At 49.5% G+C, this 9,478-nt stretch overlaps 1 protein-coding gene across 3 annotated transcripts; it reads right to left on the minus strand.

The window, feature by feature from the left end:
- Window positions 1–1,712: 1,712 nt before the first annotated feature.
- On the minus strand, window positions 1,713–9,430 carry TRIM50 (tripartite motif containing 50). Of its 3 annotated transcripts, none has more exons than XM_082201460.1 (7): window positions 8,207–9,430; window positions 6,837–7,365; window positions 5,172–5,267; window positions 4,488–4,718; window positions 4,171–4,193; window positions 3,560–3,684; window positions 1,713–2,984 (listed from the first exon to the last, which is right to left on the minus strand). In XM_082201460.1, exons 2-7 carry the CDS (start codon window positions 7,239–7,241, stop codon window positions 2,380–2,382), a joined length of 1,485 nt encoding a protein of 494 aa, XP_082057586.1. In that variant the 5' UTR covers window positions 7,242–7,365; window positions 8,207–9,430; the 3' UTR covers window positions 1,713–2,379. The 3 variants fall into 3 exon arrangements, with proteins under 3 accessions (XP_082057586.1, XP_082057585.1, XP_082057587.1); XM_082201459.1 differs by having other exon boundaries at window positions 7,998–9,430; XM_082201461.1 differs by lacking the exon at window positions 8,207–9,430 and adding an exon at window positions 7,561–7,637.
- Window positions 9,431–9,478: the final 48 nt, after the last annotated feature.

Consider the following 9,478-nt stretch of genomic DNA (forward strand, 5'->3'; position numbering starts at 1 on the left):
AAAAAATTAGCCGCCAAAACAATAACAACAAAATCCAACAACATGTAAGGTAAAAGGGTAAAGGTGAAAAGTAAAGGACCCCTGGATGGTTAAGTCCAGTCAAAGGAGACTATAGTGTGTGGCACTTACCTTCCCACCACAGCAGTACCTATTTATCTATGGTCTGCTTTCGAACTACTAGGTTGGCAGGAACTGGGACAGAGCAATGGGAGTTCACCCTGTGACGGGTATTCAAACTGCTGACCTTTGGATCAGCAACCCAAGTATAGCATGAATGGATGGTGGTGCGTTCAGTGACTTCTTCCCACCTCGAGCACAAGCACAAGAACTGCAAGTAGAAAGCAGACATTTCCAGCAGTGGGATTCGCTCCCTGTGAGATCCCTCACCATCTGGAAGGACCACGTGGTGGATACTCTTTGGTAGTTCGGGAGGCTGGCAATACCTCGGTATTTCTGAAGGATGAATAAAAATGGATTTCCCATTCTGCTACTGTATCAAGTTGCACCGTGGCTGCATCACAATAGTCTTTAATTGCAACAGGAATATTTGTTTACTCCTTCTACACTGCCTAGAGGCTGCAGAATTAGGTACATACAAAATTTTAAAAAGCCCTTGATCGAACATGTTACAAAAGCATGGGAAGCAAAGCTAGTATAAAAACAACTGGACAATTCAGCCACCTTGGGTAAACTTTTTGGGTGTCTACTAAACAAAGGAGGAAAATAAATCTGGATAACTTCATGTTTGCTGCTTGAAGCTCCTTGGATGGATGGATGGAACCACTGCTTCAATGGTCCTCTTCCATTTCTAGGCTCCTTTCCTTGTGTTCCTTTCAGCCTGCAGGTAAAGGTAAAGGTAAAGGGACCCCTGACCATTAGGTCCAGTCGTGACCGACTCTGGGGTTACGGTGCTCATATTGCTTTATTGGCCGAGGGAGCCGGCATACAGCTTCCGGGTCATGTGGCCAGCATGACTAAGCTGCTTCTGGCAAACCAGAGCAGCGCACGGAAACGCCGTTTACCTTCCCGCCGGAGCGGTACCTATTTATCTACTTGCACTTTGATGTGCTTTCGAACTGCTAGGTTGGCAGGAGCAGGGACCGAGCAACGGGAGCTCACCCTGTCGCAGGGATTCAAACTGCCAACCTTCAGATCAGCAAGTCCTAGGCTCTGTGGTTTAACCCACAGTGCCACCCGCGTCCCTTCAGCCTGCAGGTAGGGACTGTCAATTCTTAATCTTTCTAAAGCTCACTTTTTAGATGCTAAAGGAAGTGGTAGAGAGGGAAGCTTCAGACTAAGGAGGATAGAACACTTAAGAACAGGCATGGGGAGTCTATGGGGCTGCCGTTGCTACTGAACTACAGCTTCCACCAGCCTCAGCAAGCTTGGCCAATGGCTGGAGAAGATGGGAGCTATGGTTTGGAAACACCTGGAAGGCTACAGCTTCTCCACCCCTGCTTAAGAGCAACCCATAACCAGCCTTCCCCAAACTAGTGCCATCAGTCCTGACCAGTATGTCTGTACTCCCATCAAAACAGGCATAAAAGAGCTGAGTTGGCTGTGGCGTTTTAGCCCAAGTAATCTTGAAGGCACAATGTTGGCAAAGTGTGCATTAAAACGGATTAAACATAATGCTCTGGTGCAACCTCTAAAGTGCATTTGCGGCAGACCAAAGGGATGTCATGGGAAAGCATTTTCAAAGACATCAGTAGGACAGTTTCAGCCTTTAATCTTCCCCCCTTTTTAATGTGGCCCCATGGCATTGGCAAATGCAGGACGATTGTAGCAATGTGTCAGGAAGCTGTATGAAATCTAGCCTTTAAGCTTCCTGGTGAAGAAGACTAAAAGGCAGAGAGGGAAGCAATGGGCCTTTGAAGTTTAAGCATCAATTAACTGGCATGTTTCCTAGAGGCAGCCCAGAGGCAAGGTGAGTTGGTTGAACAGATTGAGAGTGCCATCAAGGACAGTTAGCAGGGAGAATGACTGAGCTGATCCATGGACCATGCCGTCTAGAAAAAAGGAAGTTCTCCTCCTTGGGGGATCACTGGGTTTCTTCAAAGCAGGCACCAAAAGGTATTGAGCTGTCTCTCTCACTTGCTCTTGAGATGCTTAACTTGGCTCCTTGATTAACCAGCTATGTTCTGACTCCTTCAGCTGAGCTGAAGGCAAAAGGTTCTCAAACAGACCTCTGGAGCCCACCTTGTATATGTGAGGACTGTTCCCTTGTGAGAATACAAATCCAGTTACACCTTGATCAGGGTTTCTCTGGTCCAGATTGCCATGCTTTGGAGCAGAGCAGTCTGTGGCTGGTGCCTTTCTCCCCTGCAGTTGCAGCAACATGGCACTCACTCTGCAGCTCAGCAGGCAGGAACTGCCCACTTACAACTTGGTGGGCTCCTGGGCATTGAGCCCATCATCTTCTTGGACCTGCAGCATGGTGGGCGTAGGCAGGACAATGGGCAATGTGTTGGTGCCCCGTTCATGCCAACACATGTCCAGGATGGGGTACAGCTTGCCCTGGAACTCTGCTTGAAAGGTGTAAATTGGTACCAGTTCGTCAGGGCTGTCGGCATTGTAGAAGGTCAGCTCACCCTTCTCGTAGTGCAAGTAGACCCCGATGCGCTGGGGGCGGGCTGAGAGCGGCAGCACCACGCGTGGGTTGTTGAAGGCCTCATAGACCTTGCCCTCCTTCAGGCCGATTAGCCACACCCCATGCTCAGGGCTCTTGTTCAGCTTGCCCTTGCGGCTGACTGTGGCTTTGACGATGCCCAAACGCCAGTGGCTCTTGAGGCCCACAATCACCTCCCAGTAGTGCCTCCCCCAGGAGAAGCCCTTGTTACCCAGGATGCAGTTGCTGTAGTCGAAGCGGTCAGGGTTGCTGCCTCGCCTCTGGAAGAACACCCCACACTGGACCATGGTGTTTCCCTTGGACAGCTCCAGGATGGGGTGCGCACTCACTGGGTCCAGTTTCAGCATCTCTGGAGCTAAGAAAAGGGGTGAAAATCAGGAGGGATCCTGAGCAGGGGTCAATCCACCTTTTACAGGTAAATATAATTCATTTTACAATGACAAGGAACCCACCCATCCCTTTACTCTTCACAAAAGCTACCTCCTCCCTTTTTACCTTGCCAAAGCCACCCACCTCCTCCCCTTAGACTCAACAAACCTTCACAGCTTACTTGGACCACCTGCCTGCTGCTCTGCTCTGCTCTGAGCTGCCCAACTGCCCACTTCCATCTTCATTTATGTCCTCCTCACCTTCTGATGCTGCTGTGATGGCCCAGCAGCTCTGAGAGCCCAGCTTGGTGTAACACTCTAGTTTGCAGTGTCACCTGTCTGGGGACAAGTGAACTGCAGTGTGATGACACTTACATTTACCGTATATTATGGTATATGTGCAGAAATATTGTGCACTGCTTAAAGCTGTTTAAAAACCTGTTTATAAATGCAATACAATGGCTCTGCGGAGTTGTTGTCCACAAAGAGAGCACCAGGTTGAGGAAGGCTGCTTTAAGACCTCTGAGGAGCCTGTTGGCTTCCTCTCCAACAGCGGCTGTACCTGGGAGGACTTTGCGTAGTAGTCTCTTCCACACCATCATCTTGATGTCATCTTGGTGGAAGTCAGGCTTAAAGGAGACTGCGCTGAACATACCATCAGCCAGATGCTGGCGGGGGAGCTCAGACCTGGGGGAGCAGGGCAGCATATTGATTTTCATCATGATTTTAATACTTGAGTCTTAATCATCTGCTACAGCTTTCCAACTACCTGGCCCCAATTTAATTGTTGGAGTGATGCTGCCGAGGAAGCACTCTGACCTTGAAGATCTGCAGTGGCTCCCTCATATTTTCAGGAAAGTAGGAGGGCATAGCTCAGTGGTTGTGGACTACAGTTCCCTTTAGCCCCAGACAGCACAGCTGGGAGTTGTAGTTCAGAGCAACAGGTGGGCACCAGATTTGTAAAAGCTGCATTAAATAATTGCTGTGGGAGGAAGATAATGAATACGTGTTGCATCTTGGGGTGGGGGGAGGTTGGAGAGACTATGATAGGCATGCATCTGATCCCTTGTCGCTTTTTGACCATGGGCCCATTCCATGGATCCCCTGAGACTCCACAGTGCACACATACACACACTTTCTTTCTCTCTCTCTTCCCCTCCCCTTTCAACATACCTGGAGGGAAGAGATCTGTATTTCTGTAAAACAAGAGATGAAGAAAGCTTTAGTGAGCTTATGCTGCTACTGCATCTATAACAGAACCTTAGGCTTAAAGGCAGGACACAGGGAAAGGTGTGAAAAATGTGGGCAAATTGAACTGGGGCTGTAGAGCACCCCTGCTTTTATGGACCCCACAGCTCCTATAGCCCTCCTCTATACCCCAAACCCTCAAGTTGAACTTTCCCCTATGTGAATCAAGTGTGTGGTAGAGAGAAGGTGTTGTTAGCCATTTGGATTTTCTGCCTCAGACAGCACCAGGCAGGCAGACATACCCTTATGAAATCCAACTGGCCTTCGTTGTTGAGTTTCTCCAGGGAATTCTCCAGCTCCTTCAGCTTCTGCAAGATGTCTGTCGTCTGATTCACCTGGACTTCGATGGAGGCGATAAGTTGGCCTGCCTCCCTCTCAATCCGCCCCAGGAACCTAGCCTTCTCCTCATCGATGTACCTGTGCAGTTCCTGGAACTGCTTCCGAACCACCCATTTGAAGACATCGGACTCATTCTGAGGGGGAATTCAGAAACACAACTAACACTAGAATGCGGCGTGGCTTAATGTGAGTTGAGGTGTGCACGGGTTAATTCTGGCAACTGCCTTCTGGGGCTGTTTCCAAGAGGCTGCCTGTCACAGCGCTCTTTAGTAGGAGAAGCTGGTGGCAAAGCTTGCATTTCAAGTTGGCTTGACCCTGTGTCCTTGGCAGCAAGATTAAGAAGTTTGCATTTTAACATTCATCATTGAAGATTCTGTTGGATATAGGAGGTATCAAATTATATTTAAAATCATTCAGTAGTATGAGTTAAGGTTCAGATTCAAGGTTTTGTTTTGTTTTTAGAATCTAATTTTGAAATGAAACCTGAACATTTTGGAAACTGGATGTTAATTTCCACAACTCAGTTCCCAGTGCTGAACACAGTTAGCTCCCTGGACCCAACATATAGTCTGATTCCCTGGACGCACCGCAATGCGTGTCTTGTTGTTCATCAGCCTGCTGGCGTGCTCATCCAAGCTCCCCTTCTGCTTCTGCACCTCCGTCATCCACGCAGAGAGCTTCTCCTGAGGAAACAGAAACAGAAACAGCTTTAGTGGATCAGGCCAAGGGGAGTCCAGCTTGCCGTTATGTTTCCAACAGTGTCCAGCTGACGTAAAGGGGAATGGTTCTAGGTCAGTGGGGTCAGAACAGCTGCTTTGCATGCAGAAGTCTCTGGATCAAGCCCTGGCAACATCTCCTAATAGGACTGGGAAAGATTCCCTGGCTGAAACCCTGGAGAGCTGCTGCCAGTCAGTGTGTGCCAGGAGTGAGGAACCTCACCTGGGCCTTGGAACTCTTCCCAAGGCCCACCCCTTCTTCCTAGGCCATGTACCTCCTGGCTCTGCTTTGCACCTTGAGTGTTTTTGCCTGGCTGGAAATATGTCCTTGAACTCGACTAACACCTTTTGCTCATGGACAGAGGAGAGAGAGGGGCATGTGACTGCGTGTAGAAACATGGCTACAGTGCCAAGGTAACATTTACATTCATTGCCCGGCCCACTTTTGCCTTGGGCCCCCTTGTTAGGTTGCCTGGAAGACTGAAAAAACCTCCCAGCCCTAGGGTGGGCAATACTAAACTTAGACCAATGCTCTGACTCTCAGAATAATGCAGTGTCCTATGTCTCTGTTTTAAGATGGAATTCTGGGCTATACACCCCCTACAACCATCTGGAGCCCCCACCCCAGGTACCAGGGAAAGAGAAACTCACATATGGAAAGGATACATGTAGGTTGCCTTCTGCTGGGTCAGACCTTTGATCCACCTAGGCCAGAATCGCCTTCTTTGGCAAAAGAATCTCTTGGGGGTCTCTTCAGGCAGGGAAGAGGCTTTCCACACACACACACACACACACACACACACACACACACACACACACAACCTGTTCAGATATCTGGGAGGTGGAGTCAGGCCAGGGGTCAAGGTCAGGGCTTTCAATTCACAAGCTCATTGTTAGCATAGGCATATGCTAGCACTAGAGTCTGGCTCTGCTGGGAGCCAGACACACCCATTTGTGGGCAGGAGAGATTTGACCACTTCTGGCTTATCTCTGTCCTACCTAGTAACAGGCACACTCAAAGGAGCCGGGACAGCCTTGCTTTGCTTTTCCATTCCCATTTCCAAGGCTCTTTGTTTGCCTCAAGGCAAACCTTGTGGCTCATTGCTTCCTCTAGCTGCCCTTGATCACAGGCACCTGATCTACACGTGATTCCCCACACCCCCTTTTCAGAACACACCTGTGCCCAAAGCACAACACGAAGCACCAGGCTGGGGGAGGCTGCTCTAGACCCCCAAACAAATAGCAATGTTGCTGAAACCTACAGCATGCAAGGCAGGGACACTATGGCCCTTCCCCGTATTACACCAGAGAAGATATGGAGCTACCTTTCACCAAGGAATGTAGATGCACTACTACTGAACTACAGCCCCTTCCCTTCCTTCTTTTTTAAATAAAAAATTAAGACACTGAAAGCTGTCTTGCTGGATCAGACCAAGGTCCACCTAAATGGGCAACCAGCAGGCATTTGGTGGTCCACCAGGAATCTGTTCAGGATCCACCTTCTGCCTAAGCTCCCCACACCATCCAAGCACTTACCTTCATCCGGCTGTAGATGGTCGAGATGGGGGTGACCTTATGGTGCTGATGGGTGCCGATGGTGCCGCAGAGACCACAGATCACCTCTTGGTCTTGCTCACAGAAGAGGCTGAGGGGGTTGTGGTGGTTAGGGCAGGACTCCTCGTTGGGATCTGAGCTGCCTGCAGCATGCAGCGCCTCAATGATACGAGCCAGGTTGACATTGGGTGGGGAACTGCTGCAGTCCACAGCCTTCCGGCACACCGGGCAAAGGAACTGGCTCTCCAGGTCAACTGAAAGCGCGACCACGCAGATCTTGCAGTATGAATGCCCACACTGGAGCATCAGGGGCTCTTTGAAGACTTCCAGGCAAATGGGGCAGAGCAGCTGGTCTTCCAGCTGGTCGATGCTCATCTTCCTGGCCATTTTGCCCACCAGTTTCTTTTCTTAACCTAGTCCTGGAAGCCCAGCACCCTGTCGTGGGAAACTCCAGTTGTGGGGAGCAAGGGGAAATGAGAGCAATTCTTGTTCCTCCTGATTAACAGACCTCCTGCAACAAATGAGAACTGATAAGATGACAAGTAAAGAAGCGATGCAATCTTAGGGAGAAGTAAGAGTGTCCCTGAGCACACGCAAAGCAAAATAACAAGGCTGGGACTGGGGGAAATGAATTTGCTCCTGAGTCATGAAAACAGGAAGGGAGGAAGGGAGGTCAGCATCCAGGTAACTGTCATTCCATACTTACCAGGAGATCAACACCTGGCTCCTTTGCTCGAAGACATCAGAAGTGCTCTGCAGTCCCAGGGGCACCAGCCTTCAGGCCTCTTTTAAGGAGATGCAACAAATTTGCTTGGGAATGGCATTACAGAGCTGAGAGGGGAATAGTGTGTGTTTTCTTCAGTGGTGGAAGAGGGACAGTTAAAAGATGCTGAGGAAGCTAGAGTGACAGAGGAATTGTAACCCCCTTAAGTGCAGAGATGGTGAACCCGTGGTGGCCCTCCAGAGTTGGTTGGTCTCTGATGACTCCCATCAACCTTGGGGAAGGACCTTTGCTCAGTGGCAGAGTACCTGTCCCTGGTTCAATCCCCATTGGCATCTCCAGGTAGGACAGGGAGCAGCCCCATCTGAAGCTCTGGCAAGTCATTGCTGCCAACCTGTGTTGACCAAGGAGAGCATCCTTACCTTCCACAGCTCAGTTGCCTTTTGCTTTCTGCCTTCCTTGCTCACTTGCCCTTCACCCGTAATCACAGGGCTTAGAAAACACCAAGGCTTGGGATTCAGAGACCCTTCCTTTTGGGGAAATGCTCCTGTCCGCAAAGAGTCAACTACTTCTACCCCTTCAAATCAATCCATGTGTCCCCCAAGCGGGAACTCCGAACCACACAACTTACTGTGAAAAATCAGAGGTCAGCAGCACATCCACCCATTCATGCGTCTGCACATTTACCTTGAATGTTCACCTTGCAAAACATTTGTTCTCCTCCCCACACACCCTGGCTTGGCCACGCCTGGCACTCATTTATTTGTCCATCAGGCGCCAAAGACTTCTTTACGCTTACCAACTAACTGGCAACAGATAAGACTTCTGGCTCAGACATTACTTTTTCCCAGCCTTATTGTTGCAGGGTAGACTTGAAGTCTCCAATGTTGATGTTCCTGAGAAGAGAAATAAAGTTGTACAAAAGCAGCCTTGCTGACCTTTCGGGGTTCACTGAACCCCAAGTTTCCTTGATGGCCACCAAAATTGCAAAAAGAAAATGAGGGAGTAATGGGAGGGTGAGCAAGAGGTGTTGGGCTGATCCCTGTTTGGTGGGAGCTAGCTAGGTCTCTGTCTCTGTCTCTGCTGGGCATTTTTCAAGGTGAAACTTGCCTCAAAAAGAGTTTCATCTCAGCTATCTGCTGAGGGTCCTGACTGTGCTGACCCTTAGAAAGGAGGCCTTGTGCCAGGACCGGCTCTGCCTTTGACAGATGTGTGTGTAGTGGGGTCAGAGGACCTTAAGGAGAGCGGCTCCCTGTCAGCAATTCCCACCAAGGGACAAGTTCCTTCCTGCAGGGGCTTGGGGGACTTCCAGTTGCTCAACCCCAAAATCTTGTTTGGGAGGGGCAGCCTGCTGCATCTTTGCCTGGATTATCCTGCTTCCCTAGGAAGTCAGTAGGGAATTTCAAGTCCTGTGCCTGGTTTTATTTGAGACTTTTTTTGGTCACCGTTGGAATAGTTTTTATACACAGAATTGTTCTCAATTGTTCTACCTATAGAACTGTTTATAATCGTTTTTGCACTTTTCTTGCTTTATGGTCCTGTCTTACCTGTGTGGCCTGATGGTAAAGGCAGGGGCACAGATAAGAAATCTGATTATATAACTGAGCCACTTATTGAGCCTTTTGAGGCTGAAAGCGGTATACAGTACAAGTCTTTTCAGGCTGCAGCCCTACACATACTTCCCTGGGAGTAAGAGCCACTGAACTCAACGGAGCCCCGTTATTCCAAGTAGACGCGTGCCATTGCATTACACTGCATTGGGATGTGGAGCTTGAAGCCGGCGTGCTGCCGAAGCCTTTGATTTCTCTCCGAGGATTTTTTTGGGAAGCGCTAGCGGCTGTGAAGAATGCCACATCGAACCCGGAAACTCGCCGAGCGACGAACGTCTAAGATTCGCAGCTCT

The sequence above is a fragment of the Podarcis vaucheri genome (genome assembly GCF_965113315.1).
Source record: "Podarcis vaucheri genome assembly, chromosome: 15".
NCBI classification, from domain to species: Eukaryota; Metazoa; Chordata; class Lepidosauria; order Squamata; family Lacertidae; genus Podarcis; species Podarcis vaucheri.

What these genes read in the sequence shown, in the direction of transcription:
- TRIM50 (XM_082201460.1), bottom strand. Translation starts at nt 7,241, where the DNA reads ATGGCCAGGAAGATGAGCATCGACCAGCTGGAAGACCAGCTGCTCTGC. An exon ending in CCATCTACAGCCGGATGAAG is followed by an intron (nt 5,268 to 6,836) that starts GTAAGTGCTTGG and finishes CTGTTTCCTCAG; the next exon opens with GAGAAGCTCTCTGCGTGGAT. An exon ending in ACTACGCAAAGTCCTCCCAG is followed by an intron (nt 2,985 to 3,559) that starts GTACAGCCGCTG and finishes CCCTTTTCTTAG; the next exon opens with CTCCAGAGATGCTGAAACTG.